Here is a 27,558-nt window from a genome sequence, read left to right on the forward strand (position 1 = left end):
AAGAAGAGACCGAAAGACACGGAAGGTGAAAAATTATCCTCGCTCGGAGAATTAATTAACGCAATTGCGACGACATTAATCCTGCTCGTGTACGACCTCGTGGGCTCATGCGTATGATAACTATGTTGGCTGTATGATAATAGCAGTGCCGCCGCCGCCGTCGCCGGTGCATCGTCTAGCCTAGCATCAGCCTAACCTAACTCAACGTTGTAACGATGTATATTTATACAACAGCTGGACGGCGGAGGGAGGGGAGTGCGCCAGTCAGCTGATTGAAGCGCTGGAGGGGAAAAGATGGAGGGGAGAACGACCTTTATTTAAAGCACCGCTGGAGGAAGCCTTTCTTCGACTGGTAAACAGTCGTCGAATGCAAATGCATGAGAGTTGCTTTCGTGTGTGTGCATGTCTGCTGTGTATGTGTATGCGAGTGTATGCGAGTGTATGCGAGCGTGTACGTGTATAAGTATCCGCGCTTGAGATGTGTGAACGCAATTTTTTTTTTTCCTTTTCGTTTTCGTCGAGAAATATTCCACGAGAAACGCGAGCATTTTCCACGGCGATCCGCTTAATTGCCGCAATTAGGTGGAAGAGCCGTAATGTCGCCTTCGAGGCGACGATGCGGTTCTATGTTGCAAGCTATTGTACATACAGGAAATTGTATAGGAAATAGCGGAATCCTTCGATGGTTTTTATCATTGTGATCACCTGAGAGAAATTTGATTATTCCTTGCGATTACAAATTACGACCTCTCACGGTGTGGAATTAAGATTTAATAGAAGAATAATTGAGAATTTAATTGAAGATTTTATTGAATAGCTATTCACTAAAATAAGTTAACCCGTTACACGCAATTTACATTCAATTGACTTTACTTAATAACATTTTCCGTGAGAATGTTCGGGATACTATTACTAAACATCGTTAAACATTATTTTTCATAAATACGTCAACGAAAAAGTGAGAAATGCCCCTGCCAAAATTTTTTCATTACATCTGCCATATATTTATTGAGCAAACAAGTATTTTTAATCCGCTCCGCTATAGTCGGCCGATAAAGCGCGCTCTGATCATCTCTCTTCCCTCGTAATAATCCCCTGCGTCGTCGAGGCAGCACGCCTCGCCAAAAATTTCGCGCATCGAAATCTCGAGGCGTCGACCGCGCCGCAACTCCGTCGTAAATATCGCGCGCGGCGCGAAACCTGTTCCATCTCCTCCTCCCCGTCGGGTTTTTCGAGATAAAGAACGGCAAAGTGCGGAGTCCTTGGCGAGATGCGGCGGCGGTTGCGGACTCGCGCGTTGCGCGTGAGAGCGAACCTGTGTAACGAAACCATGGTGGATGTGCGATGTTTCAGGGGACTGGCATGGAGAAGGAGAACTCCGCATCGGGCGGGGGCGGTGGAGGCGGCGGGGGTGGCGGAGCTGAAGCGGCGGCGGCGACTCCGGGCGCCACCTCCACCTCCGAGAAACTCCAGGCGGACCAGGCCAATCCGTTGCTCGATCCTACTGCACTCTTCGGCGGTAAGTCATTTTCGCTCGTTCCGCTGCCTTCTTTTTTTTTTTTTTTTTTTTTTTTTTTTAGATTTCTCGTGTTTCTCTCTTTTCCGCTAGTTTCGTTCGACCTGTAAAACGCTGGTGCGCGCGCGCGCCCACCCGGCCGCTACGTGCGGACGCGCTACGTCGCGATAAGCGGCATCGTTATGCGAAGCGGCGAAGATAGGTCGGGAAAAGAAGTCCGATAATAGGAGAGAGCGCTCTCTGCGCTCTAATGGTCGGGGTTTCTTCAGCGCCGAGATAGTTCTATCTCTGTAGAAATACCGACCCCTCTCTCTCTCTCTCTATATATATATATATATATTGTAATCAGTTATCTTCCGATATAATTCTGATAGTTAATTATAGGCGGCAAGATCGTCGGAAATAGCGTCGGAGTCGGAGATAACAGATTTCGGAAGGAGCAAACTCGCGCGCGGATAGACAGATAGACAATATGAGTGATTTTTGTATCCGCGACGGAACAATGGCGTTTGTTCATTAACTAATGATCTCGTTTGTATCCCGTGTAACAAATCCTTCCGCCTCGTTCCCGAGCCCGATGATAGCCCTCTCCCTTTGTTTTTCTAATTTACCCGACAGCCGGTCGGAAGCGCTCCATTTTATTTGATCCGCGTGATCGTACGCGATATTGTTTAGACAAAACAAATATTTCCCGTGTAACGCGCGGGCGGTTTGTAGATGCGCGTGCACGGTATTTCAAGGGGGTAACCGAGTTCCGACGGCATATTTGTCGGCGTGAGTTATGATGCTTCTCCAGGAGGAAGTTTGCTCCTGGCGATTCCGATTTCGGTCGCCGAAGCACGTTTCCGCGACGGGCGACGATCTCGCATGATCGGGCCGTGAGTACATAAGCTGACAAATTGGAGGACTCCGGTGCAACAGCGAATTTAAAAAGTGAAGAAATTGGCGAGTTTTTTTTCCCGTAAAAACATGCGCGTTCTTTTATGCTATTCATTATTTGCAGACGTATTTGTGCGATAACCTACGGGTCAATCAATACAAAAAGAATTATTTATTTTCTTTTTGCCTCGATTCTTTCTTGCTTCCTTTTATGAACAAAAAAATCACCGATCGAACTCACAACTATTTCTCGTATCTATTTGGTTTAGATACATTTTGTTTTCTCAGTCAATAATGGGATAATCAATCGACATGATAAGGCTTATCGTGTAAATAATCTCTCACCAATGAAATCGGGGGAGATTGTTCCGAGTAAGGCATATTTCACGGTCTCGGGTTATTTTCTCTACGCATACCGTTACGACGTCGTTGCACTTGCCGTGGATTTACAGGGTCGTTTGAAAGCCGGACAAGTGATGCAAAAGCGGACCCCAATACACTCTCGCGCGTCAATGCGATATATATCAGTGCCGCCTTAACGAGGGAAGGGCCTCCTCCTCTCCCTCCTCGCTTCGTCCCGAAATCAATTAGTCCCGCGCGCGCACATCGTACCCCAGCCTTTCTCTCTTTCCAAGGTTATCGAGGCTCCTTCCGTCGATCCTCGGCCGCTTCCTCGCGACAAAGGATAGGACTCGCGCTCCTTTTCTAGACTGGTTCCCAGTGCTGGTTTTAGATACGTTACCCCTCAACTTTTTTACACATCGCCAGGTGAGACTCGTATTCGAGAATAAGAAATGGAAATCGGTTGACAAATTGAGATCTCGATGATTCGGTTTAAAAGATTGTTTAATCGACGAATTTCCGTAACGAAGCTTGCATTTTTTTTTTTTTTAATAGTTCTAATTGGATATTATATTTCAATTTATGTTGTTTTGAGTTATTTTGAGTCCAATTTAAAATTGTCTCACAATTAATTTTGCGACTTCTACCGCTTTTAATATGAAAAATACAAAACACTTCGACGAAAAAATGATAATAATGTCACGTGTTAAGAGTTGAAGAATTGATTTTTTTCAGTAGATAAATCTAAACTAATCTATAAGAGTTATAGTCTACAAGATGCATACATGTATTTTTTTTGTTAGATAAATCACGTTTTTTTACACGAGGATGGAACAATCGGCTCTTAATGTAGCCGGGGGTGCATTCTGTGCTCCTCATTTCTCGGCCCATCTCGATTACATCCCGAAAGTCTCTCTCATCCTCTCATCTTGAGCAGAACCTCCATCGCTCTCGACGAAGACGGGACCTCGTCGTTTATTTCGTCGCTTCACCTTCAACTCCGCCGTCCCTCCTCGTATTTCCTGGACCGTCATCGAGCCGCCCTCCTCTCTCTCTCTCTCTCTCTCTCTCTCTCTCTCTCTCTCTCTCTGCCTTTCGCTGCGTTTCTGTCTTTGTCTCCTCTCCCTTCCTTCGTACCCGAGTTTCCTGTCCATCGCTGTCCGTCATCCGTCTCCGTCTTCGCCGGTGACTTTTTTCGCCCGCGCCATCTCGCTCGATCCTCCGCCGCGCACCGCTTTTTCTCCTTCCTCACATCCAGGTTTAGGTCCGTAGGGCTTTGGGGACGCAAGAACGAACGAACGAACGGTTGGACGGTTGGACGCAACCGGCGAAGCGCTCCTCTCTCTTTACCATCGTTCTCTCGCTCTCGGTCGGTCGCCGCTCGTTCGTTCGCTCGCTTACTCGCTCGCTCGGTCGCTCGGCCACCCTCCGTCTCTCTCGCTCTTCGCCGGTTCTGTATATTTATTGATTGCCACCTCACCTCGCCTACCACGGGCAGACCGAGGTCTGCGGCAGTTTCCCCACCCCTCTCGTGTTCCTCGTTTCCCTCGTCCCTGCCTCATTCTGCAGCAGCAGCAGCAGCAGCAGCAGCAGCAGCAGCATCGCGCGCTATGAGGAGCCTGTGTCCCTCTTTCTTGCTCTCTTTTCGCGCTATCACGCTCTCTTCGCTCCCTGCTCTTCGCCCTCCCCCCCGCCTCGCCCCTTCTTTTCGCTCTTTCTTTTGACTATCTCTCTCTCTCTGTCGTTTGCGCTGGTCGACCCACACTACGTTCCATTTCATTCGAAGCTTCATTCGCCTTCTCTTTCACGTTCTACCTTTATCCGCATCTCTCTCCCGCTTTCTCTCCCTTTCTCCGCAACCCCGCGTGGTGCTTTTACCTTCTACGCTCGATAGAAACTCGTTGGACGCGGCAGAGTTTTCGTTTGAAGCCACTATCCGGGGGGGAGGGGCTTGCGATATATACTCACATCTATACCGCCGTTGCCGCCACCGCCGCCGCTTCCTCGTCTTGACGTCGACGTCGATCTCTCGGCATCGTTAATATCTCGAGGGCGGAGAACTCGCGGGGCGGTATCAGCGCCGCGGTGAGAGTGCACCGTGAGATGAGAAGACGTCGTCATTTAAGCAAAATAGGGAAACGGAAGGGTCCATGCGGGTAAACGATACTTCTCCGCTCTGTACCGCAGTTTCTCTCTTCCGTCTCCGCGCGTTATCTCATTCTCCCTTGATTCTCCCTTGATTCTCCCTTCCTACGAGGCAGGCAAGGAACTTTCTCTCTCCGTCTCCATTATCCGCCAAATTAGTCGCGATAACGTGAAAGACGCACGTGGAGAACTTTGCATGCGAATGATAATGCCACGGAAGAATTCCGTCGCTCCGAATAGGTATGCTTCCTTCGGAAAGCTTTCCTAATTCTTATTGTCAGACATTAGATTTTAGACCGAAGGCTTACATTATGCAACGATAATGCGACGACGGCTATTTGGATTATTTGCTCATTTCTTCATCAGCGATATTTTGACGTTTCGCTTATCGGGGTCTTTATCGCGCTCGTTTGTCTCTCGCGCATGCATCATCGTTAGCTTATGTCGTACGTCGCAAATAAAACGCTGTCATTCGTGGGAAATAAAAGACGAAGAATCGAGCGCAGGAAAAAATTACTGTCTCTCTCTTCCTTCTTTCTCTCCGTCCCTGCGTTTCGTTCGTTCTTTGTGTTCCTATTGCGTTCTCTGTCTGTCTCTCTCTCTCTCTCTCTCTCTCTCTCTCTCTCTCTCTCTCTCTTCCCTCCCTCCCTCCTTTTCTCTCTTTCTCTCTTTCTCATCGCTCGTTTGCGATTCCATTGCTCTGTGACCCTTCGCGACCTGACGGTTTTACCACCCACACCCGACACGAACACCGCCGGGCGAGCCATGGTTTCCTCTTAAAGCTCGTTTGTTGTCGAGCTCATCGTGCCGCCATGCGCGCTGGCGAGCTCGATCGAAGACGCGAACGGAGACGCGATTAAAACGTGAGTGACGCAATAAATCCCGCTGAAACATTTCCAGTATTTTCTTTGTGCCTTTAATAAAGAATATTTTCGCTTCCACTTTGTATTTGTATAGTAACGACGTTAATAGTTTTCTATCCGCGAATTTTGTATGCGTATAAATGTGGTGTCTCTCGAACTCGAGAATCTCTGGCAATGATATTGTGCACTTAACGTGGAATGCAAATTTATTTCGCCAAAAGCACGACCGAATGCAATTGATGTAAACGCGAAATGAAAATTGGATTTTTAATTTAGCATGAAATGCGCTGGAAAAATACGAATTACGGATTCGTATTTTTATCGCGTGTTTTCAATGCTAAATAATCCATTCAATGTATTAAGCATCGCAACAATTCGCGATATTGATACGATGATCCAATAAAATGGGAGATATAAATGTCCAGACAAATTATTCCTAAATTTAGTTTTTTTTTTTTTTACGAGAGAAAGGGAGAGAGAGATATTCTCTCGTGTTGTTTTTTTTTTTTTTTTTTTTTTTTTATCAACAGCTTTTAATAACGGTGTATTTCATTTTGAACAATCACTTTTTACGTACATGAGGAAACACGAGTAATTACAGCCATTATAGCTGATGTCTACATAGATCGCGCGTTATCTACATAAATCTAGAAAGATCATTTGCATAGTTTATGTGTGCGTAAACTATTGTCGTTTACGCGTGTGCACGTGGCCGGTGCCGGAGAACGCGTAAATGCGAGTACATACTTTAACTCGGGGCAAGTGACGCCTCTCTCGTTTGTACGTGTGCGAGAGCGATAGTATGTCGGACTCACGTGGCCGCCGGCTATATGCGAACCAGGGGTGTAGCTATCATGTAGCAAGAATAAACAAAGCGTAAAAAGCCACAAATATAGGTGACACGCGTCCCGTTCCTTTATACGTGTAAAAAATACTTTTATTAAATTAAACTCATTGTCGATTAAATATTAATATTATCGAGTAAGATTGATATTTTAGATTTATTTATGTTTATGTTTATTTATTATGATTTGATATGTATGTTCGTTTCGAATTTTTGGCTAATTAATTCAATGTTAAAGTACATTTAATGTCAACCCGAACTCATCCATAATTCATAATTTATTCCTTTGTTAAAAGCGGATATTGTATTCGTTAATTCAGTGTTATCTATCACACGTTCCGTTGATTTTATATATTCGAGAAGTTATTTTAACTAAATACGTATTTCTCACGTAAATTTGCTATCTTTGTATTCTGTTACATATACGCAGGTTTTTTTACATGTGCAAACTGATTCTTGTGATATACATTTCATTAATTCCACTCTTATACGTTGGATATATTTTTCTACGTTTCTAAAATGGTGTACTAGTCTGCGGAAATATTAATAAAAACAACGAATTCATTCGTAATAATGCAAAAAAGCTACCTACGCAAAAAGTAGCTACGCCACTGGTATGAACGCAACGCGCACCCATCGCTCTCTCGTTTCCACTCGCGTAACGCTCACGCGGCTTGATAAATGCGTTTACCGTGCTTCGAATTCGGTACATATACGCAGCTCTCTCGAGGCGATGAAAAAAAAAAACGACCGCGAGAGAGGGAAAGATACGAGAAGGGAGGAGAGAGAGAGAGAGAGAGAAAGAGAGAAAGAGAAAGACACACGGATGGGGGAAGGCGCGCGCGATATGTGTGTTATTTTCCGTACCCTGTGAAAGGCATCCATCCGAGAAATACAAAAATATCAATCGATTTTCAGGAATTCACGCGCGCCCCCGTTCCCCATCCCCTCCGAAACATTAAGCCACTGAATTATGTAACCGAAGGGAAATTTCTTTCGTGGGATTGCCTGGGCGGCGAGAATCTTCCGCGTTGCGCCGCGACCGATCGTCTCGCAGTGCGCTGCATAATGCACGTAACTTCAGCTGGACTTTGAACCGCCGATACCTTTCGATGTATACATTCGTGGTATCTTCTTTGTCGAGCGAAAACTTGTGTCTCGAGAAAACGGGAGAGAACGGGAATGATCGGCGGACGGTATCACGTGCAAGAGCCATGCGCGCGTCCGTCACGTTGGAAACGGGCGAAAATATTTGCGGCAAAGACGTTGGAACGAATTGTGGCATGGTACGAGATATGCCGCTTCTTCTAACTTTCCAAGTCGAAAAGATAAGTGATCTTCCTTTAACTTAACGGTTTATTTACGGCTCCTCCGTTTATATTCGAAAACTGCGGCATTAATAGAATTAACAAGGTAATATCCTATTTTATTCTTATTCTATTCTCACGTATTGTCGGATGGTGATCAAATTCGCGTTAAGCAAATTAAATTAAATTGGGATGATAGATAGTTCGTTTCTGTGTGCAATTGATTCTCGACATGGTTGAAAGGAGCAAAGATGACTAAGAAGGTTTACAGTAACAGCTGTTCGAAACGTATTTCACTGTCGAAGCTAACAAAGTTGATAGAAGCGGTACTTCGCGTATACATGGAATAATTTATTTTCAAATCTTACTGGATATATCTAAATGTAATCAGATATATACAATCGCAGTAACATAAATCTGTGCTTCCTAGATCTTTAAACGCGAATATATTCAGAGAGGATGAGAGAGAACGAGGGGAGAGGAGGGGGAAATCCACTTATTACCTATTTCGATCATGCACGCAAATGACCTTTAAACTATTAATTATTAATCTATTTACGTAACGTAATATCCTTTACGTATCTCAACCGGCTATGCTTACGCACGTGGCTAATTCTACCGGGTGTAAAGAAACTATCACATCTACATATATCGTCGTGATGAACTTAAGTAAATACTTTTATATTAATAGTAAAGTAATAGAATGTTAAATTTTTAAACAATCAAATAGTCGTAACGAGGCGTGAGCTCGTTCGCACGGTTTGCTGATATACAGTTTACGTGATGAAATATCATCACGTGTGTTATATATTTTTTTTTCACGATGCGGGACCGACGGACGCACGAATCGTCATACAATCTATTTTCTTCTCCAATTTTGTCCGGTCTACCCATCATTTTCCCCGACCGTACTTTTATCCGGCCTAACGACCCGTCGATGAATCGATAGGCCCGCGGACCTCCTAACTGCAATTTCGTCAAGTTTACGTTAATAAACTTACGCGTTTGGCTTACCCGATTATATCCGAAGAAGAAAATACGCGAGCTACGAGAGTTAACGCGATTAGGTGGCACAGAAACGAGAGTTAAGCTTGAGGCCACCTTAACACCGACCTCTCCGCCTACGATGATTTCAGTGGAAATTCCATAGGAGAGATTCCCGTGTGTCATGCCAAGATTTTTCAATATTTAATGGATATTGTATTTTCATTCAGTAAATAGTCGTGTATTATAAAAAAATAGAAGATACAAGTTTTAATTTATTTAAAATATTTTGTTTTTTTAGAATTTTTATATAAAAACGAAATGACAAATTTTTTTCAATAATACAACGTTTCGAATTTTTTAAAAGTAATTTAAGAATTTCACATGGAGTTGACGACTATTTGAAAAAAAAAAAAAACTTTTACAAATCATTTATTATAATTTAAATATCTTAAATCTATCATCATCTCATCATAAAAGATGAAAAAGATGAATTTTGTTATTGTGCATTCACAGTTTAGAGTTTAAATAGAGAGATTTATTCCGTAGCGTTTTCTTAAAAAGTGATGTACGTCGTGTCGCGCGATCAGCTGTTTGACATTTAATCGTACGCGGCATCCGTTGCAATCGTTTTAATTCGATGTGAATACGTCGAATCTCGTCGGCAATCCCGTCGCGATGCATACGCGCGATTCTGGTAAACGGGCAGCAGCCAGCAAGATTGCCGTAGCCGTTCCTCGCGTCCCGTAAACGAAATTAAACGGATTTGGAGGCGAGCCAGCCATCGTGTCGTCGTCGCTCGTCGTTATCTACTCCCGTCCCGACATTCCGATCTCTCGATCGATCACCCGACCGGCCCCCTCCCCCCCTTCTCTCTCTCTCTCTCTCTCTCCGTCACACAAAGAGCTCGAGGGTGGTGGAATCGTCGTCCCTCGATTGGGATTGGACAGTTATGACCCGGAATAATGACGAAATCGTGCCGCAAAGCGGAGCGGAAAGAGAGCGCGGATGCGACCCCTGGATTTTCTCGTATCGACTTTGTATTAGGTCGAACGCCAGTAATTGCGGTTTTTTTCATAAACGTCGAAGCGCGCTTGTCCGAGCTTCTAGAAAATCTCTTCTCCGATCCCACGAATTTTAGTGTATTTGACGTCGTCGTCCCCCCCCTTCCCTTCTTCCCCCCTCCCTCCCCCTACCGCTCGTTGCAACTTGTTACAACCGGCGACCGATGGACGGAAAATGCGTTTCGCTTTGCTATAAATTATATTATACGAGTTACAGTTACGCGCTAGTTATAAATGTCGAAACGGTAAGTATACGTAACGCGATAAACTTGCAACTCGCGGCGCAACGCGGTGGCGAGAGCGAGGTATTCGACATGGAGTGACAGTTCGAGAGATCCCGGATGGCTTCGAAAATAATAACCTAGCGCGCCGCGGCGGAGTTGTAAAATCGCAATTTTCACATCCAGCACAAACGCGATTATCGTAACGCACGACGGCAGAGTTGGCTGCCCACGCGAGGTCTCGCCTGGCGGTTAAATATTTTTTATTAATTTTTGAGCGCCGCGTGTCCGAGCGGCTGTTTTCAAAGCCGTAATTGGGAACGGGACCGGTTTATTAAGACCTCGTTCGGCCAAGCGGATTTTGCTCGTGACGCGCGAAATAATGCACACACTACTGGAGGCGCGATATTTTGTGCCGCACGTTTGCGGGTGAAAACTCGTTATTCGCTTGGAATGAATAAATTATACTACATCTTGCTTAATGAATGAACCAATATTGAATCCAATAGTATCTTCATATTTCGATTTAATACGACGTCCGGAATCAATTTTACGTACTCGATTAATTTTATTGATACGACGTACCGAATATAAATATTTGAAAAAAATTAAGTTTTATTTTCAATAGTTCGTTCGATATACTCAAATCCGCGGGATTTGTGTATGCGATAATGAAACTAGAATTTACGCGCTCGTGTTGAATCGGATTCTATCGGTGCTTTTAGGAAAATTCTTTTGTATACCATTAATTATTACAGATCCGCTTTGTTTTTACGTGTACGTGTTAAGCTTCTCTCACAGATACTGGGATATGTCGCGAAAGAATAATTTATCTGTGTCATAAGTACATTGAATGTTGTATGTATATATACACACACACACACACACACACACACACACACACACACATACTATATATATATATATATATATATATATATCGAGGAAGAAGGAATACAAGACAACCGTCGAGATTCCGAGTGAATTTATTCCGCTCGCGCGCAGATGCTGGCAACAGTTTATTTCATAAGAACAGTACTTTCGCGTGAGTTTGCGACTTATAACCCTTTGGTCCTCCAGCCGTGAATTACACACATGGAACACGGTCCCAACATCTGCTAGCGGAGAAATTTATGCTCTATAAATCGTTCGATTTTTTTTTTTTCACCGCGTTCGATTCGGCGCAGTGTGAGTGATAGTGAGTTTAATCAAAAAATAACGATATAGCATTCGGCAAATCCGAGGCAAATCAATATTGACATGGCTCAGGAGAAATTTTAATATTAATCTTCTGTATCTCAAAATCATTATTAATTTATTATATCCTGAGTAAGTTAGCCGAATATAACAAATTTTCTTTTTAATATTTGATTTTTTTTTTTACATCATATAATTATGGTAATTCTCTTTCGACTTTCTCTCATTTAGTTTTTACCGAGTAATAACAAGTTGAAGTAGATCGATTAAGTAATTAAATTAAGACCAAGATGCGTTTTCTTGCTGCCCGAAGTCTGGCGAGTATCTCGCATCTCGTCCACGCACAGCATACCTAATTGTTACTTCTAGCATGCACGTGTTCGCATAAGCAGCAGCGACTCGCGTTGATTTTCGTGGAAGCTGCTCGCCGTCGCGTCGCGTCGCGTCGCGTCGCGTCGTCTTTCCAGGCCGCAAGATCCGCGTCGTTACGCGACGCGCCGTTGGTCCGGGCTATTTTCTTCCTGGCACGTTCCTGTCGTCGGGCCTGTGCACCGAAAAAATTCCAGCCGTATATTCTGCGTCCCGAAAATAGCGACGAGAAGTTACGTTACGCTGCTCTGTGATGGTCGGCGGTGGTAGCGCCTGGCCATTTTCAGTTTCCGACGACGCCGCGCCGCGAGGAAATTACGAGCGAGTAAATGCGCGCGCTTCCTCCGTTGCGCTTTTACCGCGGAAAATCGCAGGGTCGTTAACGTCGATCAAGGAAATTAACGTCGTAAAATGATCGCGGAAAAGTCGATAGTGCGCTCAGCTATGAGTGATTTCTGTTCATATATACGTACGTATATATTTGCGTGCTCCGGATCTCCGCCAATCGTCGATCAATTAAAAATCTATTCGACTACCAAAATAAAATCGACTTTGTAATCATTTTCAAGAATTTATTAGCCGAGTTTCGAGCCAATCTTCCAAAATTTTCTCTTCCGGAAAAACGCGAAATCGTGCTTACGCCACGAGTGCCAGCTGCGGAATTAATTCAAAAAGAAAATAGTGCCCCCCCCCCCTGTTATTTTTGAAGTTTACGCAGGGGAGAGTTAATTGATACCTCGGTAATCGGAAAGGGAATCCGAGAATCGCTAAAGCGGCGTTAATTTCTTCCGCATCGGCAAGCCTAGTCTTGTTTTCCCCGATTGCTTTTTTTTTTTCTTCTTCTCTTTTTTTCCCTCCTCTCAATTTTTGCCCGCTTTCGCCGCGCGCGGGCAAGCGCACCGAAAGTACCGGGTACGCAAGTCTGGCCGTTTCTCCGGGGGCGAGGACAAGGGCCACCACTCGTAATCCTCGGTCCCTTTCCACCGGTCGGGGTTGCCGCGCGCGCTCATCAGCCCCGCGTATATATCTATAATACGCACGTCGCTCTCGCCCCGTCTTCTCCACCTCGCCCTAAACCCCAGGCCCGGCTTCGACCCCTCCCCACTGGCCGGAGCACCGATCGATTTAATAACACGGCCATTTTCCCGGCTCACGGACCGAACACGCTCCTCTCTCGAGCGACCGAGATGTTGCTACAGCGCGCGACCACGCGCTCTCGTCTCGTTTCATCTCGCTTAAGCCCACGGCGCACGGAACATGTTCCGCTGGCCGCGCCGGAATTTCTCTCGCTGTGCGTGCCTAACTACGCACAACCCGCACACACCCCGCCGCATGTCGAGATAGATTTCTCGCGGACCGTCCTGATCGCGCGAACGGCGCGAGCAGCAACGAGCAGCGGTTGGAATCATCGTCGAGTCGTTACATCGAAGTCGTTACACAGGATCCCGCACCTCTCGCTTATCCAATTGCGTTAAATCGCTATCAATTATCGCCTGTATCGAATAATATTCTAGACGATCGCTACCAAGAGCGAGTTTTCAAATGCGTTCTATTAATTGCACATCGATCATGATCGATGTAAATGATCCGGAAAGTTGTTCTAACATCTATTAGGAATTCATTAAATTTTTAATGCAAAGTTTATGCACGATCTGATTTTAAGTTGAGACGTGTTAGTATGACTCGCATGATTAATGCAAATTTCCTGATAAATTTCCATTACGATCATTTATTATATTTTCTACCTTGCGGACGCGTTGTTTTTCTAAGCTTGACTAAATTTAAGGCTAAGCCCTGATTACACGTTCATCGATAATTCTATAGATTGCGCGCGCTGCAACTCGTAAAAGCGGCGGGAAGGGATTAAAAACGCCTGTCCTAGCTTTAGCTTCGCTTATTGTAAACAGCGCAGGCCGCTGCTGCGATTTTATTAGAAGCGGTCGGAACGTGGACGTGGCGTTTTGGAGGCGAGCAATTCCGATTTAAGCCACGGGATGTCAACGATCTACCGGTTGGACATTTCCGCCGGCTTGGATTGGCAGGGACTAAATTTACTATGGCATCTGATATATCCGCGGATAAACCAGTATTGCCAGAACCATACGTTTAAATTATTAACATATTAACTATTAACCGTCCGTCCCGCCCCTTCCTTTGTCTTCGCTACATCAAATCGGTTGTCTTTCGTTAAAATAAAACGCTAATTATTCTATGATTATGGAAATGTAATATCGCGGACCAATGACAGAATCTCTAAAAGCGCAACGCAAATAATAATAATTTCTAATCGCTATTCGATTCTTTATTCTTTATTCGATTCTTTCTTCTCGTCGAGCCGGCCTTTGCCGGAAGCATAACGTTTCGATTCATCGACGTGAAAGAAAACAAACGCGCTGTAACGTTTTCACTTGGCAGTATTACCTTGAAACTCGCAAACCGAGTGCCGACAGGATGAAGCGCGCAAAAGTCGTCCGAGCTTGGAAAAGTTTCCTAATGCAGCCGCCGCGTCTTTTTGCAGTTTTACAAATGGGCTTTCGTTCTCGCATCGTCGAGATACATCATGCCTCCACTTTGATATACAAAGTTATTTAAATCGATTTGAGAGACGCAGCGATATTAAGAAATAAATATTAAGAAAAAAAAATTATTAACGGAATTACAGAGTTATTACGGGGAAATATTCTCTTTACAACCTCTCTTTATAACTCCCAAGAAAAAATACGAAACGTACGTAAAAAATATCAAATATGGAAACACATCTGGCCTGCAGATATCAATTTCAAGATGGGAAAAGACAGATCGGGAGGTCGAAGCGGCCTGGTTTCTCTCTCGTAAAAGCGCAATCGATTTGCGTCCGTCGCAACGGTCGATTGGAGGGGAAAAAAAAAATCCTCGAGTTCGGCGGCTCTCGATGCTCTCGAGTCTGTCCGATTAGTGGAGGGGAACAATGCACGGGGGGAGGAGGGGGTGAGAAAGAGAGTCCTTCATTAGCGCGCAGCACGAAAAACAGGAAATTAGCGTCGCGACGCGTCGCGTCGCGTCGCGTCGCGTCGCGTCTGAACGGACGAACGTGTGGACGACGGCGACGACGGTGACGTGTGCCAACCGGACGAACGACGATGACCCCACCACGCGCGCGATTCTCTCTTTCGCTCTCGCGCGCTCACCGCCGACGTCGTCCGCACCACCCCTCCCCCGCCGTGCTCCTCCGCGATCCTCCCCTCCCCATCGCATTCGCACTCGTACGAATGCTTAATCACAAATCGATAGACGTGACGCATCGCCGCGGCCTCTGAGATACGTCGACTTGCCGCCGCTTCGGCTTATCTGCATTTCCGACCGTTTCGTTCGCGCGTGACTGGCGGCGGATTAGGGATCACGAAGCCAGGCGATCGCAATCGCTCCCGAGGCGAGTGGCTCAGTCGTCTCGACTCTCGCCCGCGCTTCGTTCCGCTCGGCGAGTAGCAGCAGCAACGCTCGTTAATTAACGTTAAATTTGACATTTGCGAAAACGTTTGATTTAATTTGCGGAACGGGAACGCGCGCGGAAAGTTAGTAATTTCTTCAGACGCCGGAATCGAGTCGGGGGAAGGGAAGGCGTCTCGCATTCTCACGGAATGACGTGTCGGATCTTCTTCCTCTCGATAAGAGAACGGCGCGTAAGACGTACGTAAAATCTCGGGGAGACGGCGGCGGCGGCAGCGGCGGCAGCGGCGGCAGCGGCTCGGCGCACCGTTCGTTGCGTTCGCGCTGTGTGAAACTGTGGATGCTGCACCAGGCGATATTATGGCGACGCTGTAATGGGAAGGAGAGGAGGCTGCATGCGAGCGAAGTGCAGTGCAATTACGTACGGGGATAATGGTTCGTATTTGCGCGCGTGGCGTTAACGTTCAATGCGCGATTCTCCGCTTCTTCGCCCGCTTCTCGCTTTTGGTACAATTACTTTACGATTTGCGCCTAACTCGCGGAGAAAATTATCTCGTTGCGCGGATCTGATGAGTGAGGCTTATTCTAGGACGACTATTCTCAGCTGTATTTGTTTTATAAGTATCGCACGTGGTGCATGGAGCACAGTAGGTCTGAAGCACTATAGCTGATTCTCGATTATTCGATATCGGTTCTTGTCTCAAAATAGCATTCTATCTTAATTGCATCATAGGGTACCTTTTTCCCGTTTTCTTTTCAGATTAAATTATATATAAGATTGTGGAAATTATCGATGTGTTGTGACTTGGCGCTTCAAACTTGGCTTGTTCCAGTTATTCTTTACACTATTGTACCTCGATAATCTACGATTTAATGGGGACGATTTAATGAGAAGAGAACTCTATGATTTGATTATAATAGCTTAAATTAAAATAATAGCTAATTTTACATATAACAGAATAATAATGATAATTTAGAATTGTTTAATTTTAGGATAATGAGCAAAGAGTTTTGCAGTTTTGTTTATTCAACTCGATCCTGTACGCGTCACCGCCGAGAAAATTAACATTGGATGCATCGCATTTGTCGCATTTGATATCGCGTCTGACGCGGAATTAAAGCCTCTTCTCTTTTCTCTCTCTCTCTCTCTCTCTCTCTCTCTCTCTCTCTCTCTCGTATATGTGTGTCAGATATATAAATCTATAATCCAGCGGCCACATTATATCTCCGCATCAAATATATGCAAGGTTATTATCATGAAGCATTACTGATTAGAGAAATATCGAGATGGTTCTGTATCATATTCCAATTAGCTTCGTGTGGACACGAATGGCTATGGTATTGATTATGGCAAATTACAAGCCGCACTACGATCATTAGTAGTTCAGAATTGTAGATCTTACGTTACGCTCATAATAATTCGATAAAGCTTTGGAAAATAAAAAAAGTAATGTCGTCGCATAAAGTACCAATGTGATAAAGTACCAATGTGTTATATTTAAATAATAATAAAAATATATAGGCTGCTGCGAAAAGTATTTTAATTTAATTTAAAAATACTTTAAAAATTATCAGATACACTAAACAAGTATATAGCATAATGTTTACAGCATGATAATGATGAATACATAATGATGAATGATTCTAGTGTCAAAGTGCATGACTGAATTATGCAAATTGTCGCAATTTAATAATCTATAAATAAGTGCGCGCTTCGATGATTCTGATGTTGAAAATAGCGGAAAGATTCTTCGAGACGCCTTTAATAAATACGTAACGTATCGAATGACGGACGTATCATCAAATAACAAGTTCAACGTGAAAGAGCAAAGTGTCGCTTGAACTCGATTGATCAGCACTCATTGGACTAACACGTTTCACATCTCGTAATTCCTTTTTCTCACGAAGATACATTTCCGCACGGCGTATTACGATAATCTAAACGAAATGTTGATTTATTCGAGGTCGCCGTGCCGTTTACGCTATCGTATCGTATCGATACAGACGTAATTTTCCCATCCAACGATATAGGTCATGCCACGCGTGAATACGTGTTAACGTCGCTTCCACGTCACGAATGAAAAGGGCAACGATGGGACATATAAACGTAGCGCCCGTCGCCGCTCCTTCCAACGAGCGTATTTTATCGGCTGTCTTTACGAGCCCTGGCACGGCAACGTTACATCAAACGATATATACACCCGAAAATGGCGGCTACGGTTAATGCGTTAGCCGGTTGTCAGTTGTTCGAATAATGGATTGCCGTTAAAGTATCTAGATTAAAGAGGAAGGCACGATACGACTTTCCACTCGTCGTCGTTAAGTCATTAAGAAAAGAAAATTATTCCCCGCGTTATTGTAGGATCGTCCTAGACAATCGAGGTCAGAAGCCGCCGAGTGGTATATAGCCGCGAATGTGCGAGCTGTGTATTGTGTACCATCCAAGAAATGTTGTTAGTGAATGAAATTACGGGATTAGTGAATTAAAAAGTACGCGAAAAGTACGGCTGCTATTAATCGATGCTCTTTTTTTAAAAGTATCGTTCGGTACCGTTCTCTTTCTCTCGCGGCGATCGGCTTTCTTGAAAACAACATTTTTTTGGGACCGCGCCAACTTGATTCTAAATTCGCGATTTACTTACGGAGAATGCTTCGTTGAAAAGGGAGATGGAATAAGGAAGAGAGGAAAGTCGTCGAATTTTTAGCGTCTCATAAAAATATCGAGCGTCAAGTCTCGCGGAAAACGTTTGAAAGACCGTGAAAAATCGATGACGAATGGAAACTTTGATCCCGCACGTCTCATTCAGCACATTCACGTGGCAGTGCATTGTAAACACGTGCGTATGCACGTAAACCATTATACGGCTACAACGATGGCGATGGCTGTTTCACTGGGTGAAGCAGTCGTATAAGCCGGAGTACGGAGTTCAACGACCGGTATAAATTAAAGCGGCGCTCGGATTTCAATGTCACGGCCTTGCTCAAGGCCGTCGCACTCGTAGAAAATCAACGGTACATTTGCGCCGGCATTCGTAACAATAAATTGTGCGAATACGACGTGAGCGATCGGGTACAACCATCCGCAAAACCAACATCATAAAATCGGACGTTCGTTGGACTTTTCCTTATGATAATTCGCTCGTTAAGCTTCTGGATTTCTAGAAAAAAGTTGTGCGATGATACGTTCGCAACTATACTGTTCCTCGGATAAAGAGAATTCTTTTGGAATTCTCTTTTGTCAGAGATATCTGTTAGAGATATCACTTTTTCTTCTTTCCCTAAAGATAAAATTTCGCTTTGCGATAAGAAGGAAAAATAAGATTAAGATTTGTATTTATTATTCGAACGTGTATATATCTTGTGGGTTTCCTTTGAGGAAATCGCTTAGATTTCGTTGATGTCGGGATAAGTGATAAATTCTTATCATCGGTAAATTATTTCCAGCGCACTAAATACGTGCATTTAATTTCTAAAATTATAATATGCATGCACGATTGATTCAATTATATCACTTAGCTGCATTACAAGAATTACTTCGTTGTCGTTATTATTAACGCGCATAATTTACTGCGCGATTACTGTGATAACGCGACTTGATAAACATTTTAATTGCGGAATTGTTAAGAAAACCGGCAACCAGCTCACTTCAGGATGCTCATATGCAATTAATTTATAAACAAAATATTCACAATTCGATGGAGCATGTGCATCACACACTTTGTACCATAGATATACTTTTATCTCATTTCGAATATACGAAATATTTCGCACGGAAATAATATTTCGCAAAATTATCGCGATGTGTTCAACAAACACTTTCTTCAGCTTTTTGTAAACATTTACGATGCATTTGTAACGAAATCATTTTCCAATGAGCGATGTATTTATTCATCACGCGCGAGATTCACGTGCACGAGTCCATCCCCCCATTCTCCATACGCAATTTTTTTTTTCTACGAACAACACGTAAATGTATTCCGTTGCACGATAGGGTACGGTAAATTAGCGTTATTACTCTAACGTGCATTATTACGTAAACAAATGACACACACATTGCTTCCAGGTAATTAATTAATTTACTCAAATCGCCGCGAGCGGACTTCGACGCAGCGATGGTCCGCTGATATCGATATGAGCCTGTGTGCAAAACAGTTGTCACACTGTACTCGGCAATAGGAACAAAATCGATCGCTATTGAATAGACTAATGTGGAATTAGATTCCACAAAATACGAATGCGTATGACCAATTGGGAACTGTTTGAATTATTCGCGAGGCGATTTTTATGTAATTTTGAAACTGACTAGAAAATCGGTTTAAAATCGACGTATTTTTATCGTGGCGTCGGCAACGTCATCGTTTTTATTGATCTTACTTTTTTACACACACACACATACACACACACGCACGCACACGCACACATACTTCGCACGTCAATCGTCACCCCTCGAGACAACGTCGCAGCGACGCTTGTGTCGCACATCGACGGGCACGGGCTTATGTAAGGGATACAGCAAATTCATAGGTTCGCGCCCATTCATATGGTCTTTCCCGATTTTAATTTTAGCATACTGGCCTCGAGGCGACAGCGCAGCGTCGTCGCTCTTCGGCGGGATGCCGGGTTATGGCCTGGGGGCCCACCATTTGCCCTCGGCTTACGCTATTCTGGGCCGGGGGGGTTCAGCGCCTGGCTTCGGGGGCCACACACCAGCCTCGGCACCACCCCCGTCACCGTATCCTCACAGCAGCCTCGGTACGCTCAGCGTGGCCGCCAGTCAAGCTGCGAGTCTGGGTAAGTAAATTTTCCGTCCACCCTGCTCCGTCATCCCCGCCTCTCTCGTCCTCGTCCTGTCTTTCCTCCCTCATGCGCTTCTCAAGCGTCCTATCGATTATCATGACTACACACGTTATTGGAACTAACGTCGCGCCTCTTCTTGGAACCGTGTCTACTGTAAGATCGCTCTTGCGATAATTTAAGATCTAGTTACTTGGCTAACATCGAAACGTGACGTGTAAATGTATGGCGATATGCCGTCATGTCTTTGTAGCGATCTAATCTAAATTATTTCTTAAAAATATTACAGTTATCAAAAACATTCTTAAAAAATTCGGTAAACGTTGCGTATCGCATAATTACACGTAATTGATATATGTCGCAATTTTAATTTTCTAAGCGCTAAACTAAAATTATTTAATTTTTGCATAAAATTTTGCTCGACAGGCATTCTATTTTCTTGTGATCAGATCACAAGGAGATTAGAGATATTTGCTCGTCACAAGACCATTTTGACGATCACTTTGGAAACTTACAACAATTCCTTTAAAAAGTTCCTTTAAAAAGTTGGTTTTTTTTTTTGTTTCTCCTTGACTCATCCAGAGCCAAACAATCGAGCGAAGTTGAGATCGCGTTTCGAGATCGAATTTTACAGATCAAGCTCTGTCATTCGCGTTACAGGCATCAATCCAGCAGCCAGTGCATGGTGGACAATGGCCTCTCATCTGGCGGCGCAAGACTACCTCGCGAGGCTACAAGGAGCGGCAGGACTCCCAGGATTTCCGCCCGGTGCCGAAAGCCTCCTGCCACCCTATCCCGCCTCTCTACTTAATCCCCCGTCCCTCTCGTCCCACAAGTCCAGTAAGTGTAAGTAACAACGATCGACAATGTTGCATGGCGCAATGCTCGAGAGAAACGTCCGCCTCCGTATGCTTAATCCTCGATCGACCGAGTCCTTTCGAAACAATAATATCGCTTGGAACAGCCGGACAATATATTTTTAATCGTTTTAAACCTGACAACGCGAGAGGCGACTTTTTTTTTTCTTCAAGATGTTTTTAAAATTATTTTTAAAATTTATCCAAGTTGCATATCTACATAGCTTTACGTGCCTTATCGCTACAATTCCTTTCTATTTTGCGAGCAAAACGTTTGACTTTTATGTATTTTTATATATATTTTTTATTTACATTGAAAGTTATGATATAATCTCTTAAAGTTTCTCTCTCAAGTTTCTCGAGTTAAACGAGATTACTTGTTAATGAGATAGAAACTTGAGATCCTTGAAACTTTATGAACCTACTTTTGTAACAATCGGCAGTCGGCGTTTGTGGATTGAGATGAACGCGGACGTTTTTCCGACGGTAATCGTAGATTATCGAAGGTCGTAGACGTACAATTATGCTTATGTTTTTGCGACCGGACAGCTAAGTCAAGCAAGAGTCACAAGACGCCAGCTAGCAGTAGTAGCTCAACGACGCCAAGTATGACGAGCAGCAGCCTGCCGGTGTCCACTCAAGCACCAGTGACGTCTTCTCATCACAGCACCCCGGTCAGCAGCACGCCAAATTCGCAATCGAATGTCGTCAGGTAAGAACTATTCGTTTTACATATTTTAAATACACGACACGGTTGCAGATTGGTCTTATTTAATAATTCGCTAAAAAATTGTATTTTCACGCTATCGTTTCCCCTGATAGTTCTGCGAAAGAAGGAAGGTGAATATTGCCTCAATTACGCGAAATATTTTCCATTAGCTTTTCTTTACAATACTCTTTATTGAATTGAAATAGTACGTGTAAATATAAGTTTTTCAGTCTCAACAAAATAAAATACGCGAATTTCTCTCATTAATTTTATCTATTTTAATTTCTGAAATGAATAAGTAATTTCATGCCAATGTCTCCTTTAGTGATCCTAGCAGTATATTGGGAGGTGTGCGCCTACCTCCCGATACGGAGATTATCAAGTATACGTCGAGTATAGTCGGTCCGAAGGTTCCTGGGACGACGAACCGTGGTAGGAAGAAGACAATATCCTTGGACACTCCCAGCGTCAGCGTACACCCGCCACCCGTCCCTGCTCTTAGCGCCCATCAGACGAACACGACGTCATCCTCGTCGCTAATGATGGAACCGAGGAAGTACAATCGCACGGGGGTATGTTCAGTCGCCGCCCATGTTGAGTGCTATTCTGAAATACATAAGCATAAAATTGTAAGGAATTAAAGTCGACTTATCTATTAATTATATTTTTATTTCGATAAATATTTAATGATTTTAATACTTAATTGTGGAATTGAATCTTCTTTGTTAATTTTATAGATCCACCAAGGATCTGTACAATCATATGCGTGATATATTACGTAATCGTGTGTGTTTTGTCTTTCCTCAGACCGACTCGAACGAGTACAGAGACTCGGTAGATCGAGTAGAGGTAATCAAACTGCCGGCCCATTCAACGAACGGCTCCGTTCTGTCGGCGCCACCGACGTACACTAGCAGCAGCAGCAGCAGTAACAATAGCAGCAACGCGAACAACAACATCAACGATTCGGATGCGCCCCTAAATCTCTCCCTGAAGCCCGCCACGACGAGCAGTAGCTCGCCGATTTCTGGTAGTCAGCCGCTCAGTCAACTCAGTAATTTAAGCCAATCGTTACTTGCCTCCGATCGAACATGTAAGTAACAAATGCACATAGTGTTTCCAGATATTCTCGTTTTTTAAAGTCACTTTTTGGCATAAAAGCGTCGTGTATTCTTATTTAACGGAGGAACTGTTCTTGAAGGGAAGACTTAGAAAATTACGAGCATTTTCACAAACGTTCGACGCAGTTCATCATCATTTCATATTTTATCAATATCTTTTAAAGTCGATCTTTCCAGAAAATCATTCCAAAGTTTACATACGATTTATTCGAAGTAAAAAAAAATTAAGAAAAATTGTACAGATTAATTATCAAATTAGAAAATACTAATGGTCTTCTATACTGGTTAGAATTTGTTAAAATTTTTTTATTTTTAAGAAATAAATTTTTCTGAAGATATATAGTTAGAGGTAATAAAAAATTTTATGCACTATCGCAGCGAGACGAAAGCCCGGACCAAAACCGAGAAGAGTGCCACAGAATTCGGTACCGGTACCGGCATCGCCTAGTCCCTCCTTGGCGCAGCTCTTTGCCGCCGCGGACTCGCCACAGCGGCCGAGTAGCGGTAGCGAGGAGAGTGAGAGTGCGAGCACTGCCACCCATCACAAGGACGGTAGGCCACGAAATCTCGGCCGCGGTGTATCGAAGCCTAAGAAAAACACGGTCGCCTCGCTGCTAGCCCAAAGCAGAGCTCTGGGGATTAAACCTACACCGACTTTAGATCCAAGTGTGCCATTGTCTCATCAAGTATCGTTACTGAGATCGAATATACTGGCGGCTCAATTGCACGCTTCCGTCGCTACTGGCCAGGGTGATGATAAGAACCAGGTAAAATACAGTTACCAAGCTTCAACGTGAAGAACTTTTATTGTACAACTATTAATTTTAACGTTATTATTACATTGTATACTTCGATAAAACGTTATTCTTTTATTCTGACTTCTGTAATTCTCTAATTTCCATATATCTTCACAATTATCTTTTGTTAAAGTACTATCACTTGCTAACGAAGATACAGAAGAAGAAGCGACCTCGACCAATTCGTGCTTCGTGGGCGAGGAGCCATGTTCGTTTTTCTTTTTTTTTTTTTACTTATGATTTCGCACTAAAACCATTCTCCCTATATAGAAATCTTTGCAGGACAAGATGAAAAACAAGTTGCTGGAGGCCTCGGGAGAGGAGAGTAACATGGACGTGACCAGCGAGAGCGGTAGTAACACCGACGTTGTCACGGATACCGATGACGACAACGCGGAAGGCACACCCAGCGCGAAGAGGAGAAAACTCAGGCCCAGCGAAAGAGATCTTCAAATGCCCCTGGAGCGGGGTTGGAAGCGTGAAACGGTTATCAAGGGACTAGGAAAGACAGGAGTGATAAAAGGCGACGTGTCGTATTACAGCCCCTGCGGGAAAACTTTTAGGAGCAGTCCTGATCTGGTGAAGGTTGGTGGCAACATATTACAATCGGTAATGATTAGTGTATGTTATAAAAAATAATTCGCATGTACTTACGTAAAATTTTTTTATTGTCGCTTTTACTATCGTAATATCTACGCCGCGATAATGTAATAAGAAAATAACATAATTATATCGAGATACAAATGAAATTTAGATTAATTAAATCATTAAGGTCTCTTTCAAGAAGAGATTGCTTTCCAATTTCAGTTTTTGGAACATCAGAATCCTGCCGAGCTAACAACCGCCAATTTTTCGTTTTCTTCCCGTCCGTTGGTCGGAGAATTTCTACAACCGACGATGGGTCTAGCAGAGGCTGAATTTGTCAGACTCGGTGCACAGGAAGTAGCGCGAAGACTGGAAGAACTCAGAGCAGCCGGTGGCTTCAGAGATGCACGGACGAACAATCAGTACGAAAGAGACAAGCTGGCTTATGCGAAGAAGCTTGCGAAGGAAGAAGCGCAACGACACAAAGAACAGGCTAGGTAAGGTATTCTATTATTTAAATATGTTGATTTGATTAAATCGATAGCTTGAAGAGTATTAAATAATGATGTTGAAGTATGTTAAAAGATGACAACCAGCTAATGTGCACGAGTTATTTTATTCGTTGAGATCACTTCATAAAATTCAGCAAATTAATGATTATCGATAATAGTCAAATAAATCATAAAGTTTATTGAAGTGTTAATCTTGTCGTTATATGAGAACGGTTAGGCATTTATTCGCTTACTGCAGAATTTATTACTTAATCTAAAGTTTCGCAATTGCAACATGTTGGGATTTAATTAACACGTATTTATCATTCCACGTTGTAAGATTATTGCACGCGCGTAATCATAAATGTTCGAGCGAAAATTTAAAAACAAACGTCGCCATATCAATTCGAATTCCCTCGAGTGTTCGTAAAATTTATACAATAGGTCGTTATGGGTGACCCTTGATTAATGATTTGTTCGAGCTTTTTTACTGTTCGGGGATTATGTGAATTTAATGATACTCTCATTGTAGGCTTATTAAGGAGCAAGAGAAGACGGAACGGCAGGAGGCCGTGAGACGGGAACGGGAGATCAGAAATCAACAGCTACTCGAGGTAAGTTGACGTCTATCATCGAGTTTCCTTCACGTTTGTCTCGATCTCGTTGTTTCATTCACACAAAAAACTGTTCTCTTATTCTATTTGGGATACCTACGTTTTTTTGTATTTTGTCCACCTGTCGTGCGTGTCGCATGCTCTCTGTGTGTGCCGTATTTATATATATATATATATACATATATATATTATCTCCGTATATATATATACATCTGTCTATATATACATATTATGAGACTTTTTTTAATGAATATTCTTGTATAGAAAAACTCTTTTTCTTATACTATATATATACGTCCAATGAACCTCTTACAACCTCTAATGTCCCAGAATACACGAGACACCCATAGCCAACCAACAACCGCTAGCGATAGTGACAGGAGAACCCAGCATGTGTCCTTCCACCTACCCCCCCCCCCTCTTCCCCTTTCGTCTTGTTTAATTTTCACCTCTTTTAATTTCGCCTAATCATTGTGTTATCTCCAAGTGTACAATTCGATGAAAACGTTGAGCGTAATCGCGATTTTGTTTTCTTCATTTAAAAGAACGCAACTATTATCGAAAGAAAAAAACATAAAATGAAAAATAACTGCCCTGGCATTCGACTGCTTTAACTCTGACTGAGAGCAATGAAAGTTTTATTCCTTTTACGATCGACTTTTTGATAATGTACGCTGAAATACACGCGCAAAATATTTAGTTATTTTTTTAAACGCGAACGCGGAAATCGTGAATAAATTAAAATATGGATGCCAGTATTGGTTTAAATTTCAAAATTCTTTGCGCGATATTTGATATTTCGTACACCGAGATCTGTTTTGAAACAATTTTATGTATTCTCATACTGTTGACTATTCTCAATATTGTTGACATTTTTACGAACATTGTAAACAAAAATATCGATACATTTTGCTTCTCATCATTTTTGCCGATATTGTCGATAATGAGAACAAATAATTGCATTTCATTAAGAATTGTTTTTTTGAGAAAAGTCAATTATGTGATGGGCAGAAAAACATTCAATTATCGAAACGATGAACGAAATCATTCCATCTGACGTTTAATTTCTTTTATCAAAAATTTTGGTTAGTATCCTCCTCTTTTATGTTTTGATCATAAAGATAAAATATACAATCATTTGCCGCTTTTTTAACCGTGTGAAACATTTATCATTATTTCTGATAGATATGATACATCATAATTTGTAATACAAAATTTAAAAGAAATAAAATATAAAATGCGCATTAAATAAAGAATCACATTGTCCAAAAACATTTCCTATTCGCTATCGATTTCCATCGGATTTTATAGTTAAAAACAAGTTTTTTAATTTTGATTAACGATTTCGTAAGGAATGCACATACTTCGTAAGGGATGATACTTGAATGTGCGTTTCTATAAAATCAACGTTATTCTGAAAATTTCTCTACGCGAGAGAAAATCACGACGAAATAGAGGCGCGGCGATTGTAGAAATTTCAAAAGTCCACCATTGTGATAGTCCTCCAAACTACCCCATCGGAATCCTTCGCGCAAGCCAGATTATCACCCACTGTCCCCCTCAATCACTGTCACTCGTTCGTTCATGTTCCTCGCATTCACACACGCATTCCACATCCACACGCACATCACTGGCCCGAACATACACACACAGCCCGTGCAATTTGAAAGAATAGAAGGAGACGTCAGACGACACAATAGTGTAGTAAATGTAGCTACACGTGGGCTCACATAGTAGTGGAAAATGCGAAATAGGGATGCCCAGATCGTATATAACCGATCCTAATCGATTTGCTTTTCCCTGGGACGTAGAGAACGAATATGTGAGACGAATGTACATTATCGGTGCATATTACGTTTAGACGAGCTAACTGAGATTGGCATTAACTTAGCAGAGTATCGATGTGATCAGAGCGTTATTTTGTTATGTGTGTAATGTGTTATTACATTGTGTTCAACATTACGAGAAATAGTCGTGAAAATTATTTAACACCTTATTTAATATCTTCGTAAATATCAACAAGTATGTCGCGTTTCTTTTTCTTTTTTTAAAGTGGTAAACCGCTTTTATGTGCTTATAGTATCTATCTAAAATTGGCTTTATCGGAATTACGTATATTTTAGTCTTTCGAAAGGTGGTATGCGGAGTTCATAAAACCGCGATTATTAAAGTCGTTAATACGAGCAATAGTAAATGTAATGCGATTGTAGTTGAATTAATTTGCCGATAGTATCGCTTTATTTTGGATTTATTTATCATAAAAAATATTAAATAGCGATACATCCTACATCTTACGTCCTAATTCCGAGAAAAGAATATTCTTTAGGATAATGTATGTTGCGTGAGAGATATAATTCATTATTATATAATTTGTTGTAACATTTTATTACACGATCAGTTTGCGTAAAGTGATCTCCGCGTATCGCCCTGATT

General features: G+C 42.8%; 1 protein-coding gene across 14 annotated transcripts in view; it reads left to right on the forward strand.

The window, feature by feature from the left end:
- Positions 1-27,558, forward strand: part of LOC105423912 (bromodomain adjacent to zinc finger domain protein 2B) — a 151,512-nt gene that overhangs the window by 104,688 nt on the left and 19,266 nt on the right. For 9 of the 14 annotated variants that reach the window (XM_089080259.1, XM_089080263.1, XM_089080267.1 and 6 more), the window contains exons 4-15: positions 1,354-1,519; positions 19,724-19,948; positions 20,612-20,797; positions 21,358-21,520; positions 21,631-21,648; positions 21,843-22,089; positions 22,325-22,610; positions 23,017-23,405; positions 23,569-23,643; positions 23,718-24,044; positions 24,243-24,517; positions 25,044-25,125. In XM_089080259.1, the coding sequence (XP_088936385.1) occupies positions 1,363-1,519; positions 19,724-19,948; positions 20,612-20,797; positions 21,358-21,520; positions 21,631-21,648; positions 21,843-22,089; positions 22,325-22,610; positions 23,017-23,405; positions 23,569-23,643; positions 23,718-24,044; positions 24,243-24,517; positions 25,044-25,125 (2,430 nt within the window). In that variant the 5' untranslated portion in view covers positions 1,354-1,362. Of the gene's footprint in view, positions 1-1,353; positions 1,520-15,263; positions 15,593-19,723; positions 19,949-20,611; positions 20,798-21,357; positions 21,521-21,630; positions 21,649-21,842; positions 22,090-22,324; positions 22,611-23,016; positions 23,406-23,568; positions 23,644-23,705; positions 24,045-24,242; positions 24,518-25,043; positions 25,126-27,558 lie in introns of those variants that run through there. The other 5 variants (XM_089080262.1, XM_089080266.1, XM_089080264.1 and 2 more) reach the window with 5 other exon arrangements.

This window comes from Pogonomyrmex barbatus, unplaced genomic scaffold (genome assembly GCF_055798465.1).
Source record: "Pogonomyrmex barbatus isolate J1 unplaced genomic scaffold, ASM5579846v1 scaffold3, whole genome shotgun sequence".
In the NCBI taxonomy this organism is placed as follows: Eukaryota; Metazoa; Arthropoda; class Insecta; order Hymenoptera; family Formicidae; genus Pogonomyrmex; species Pogonomyrmex barbatus.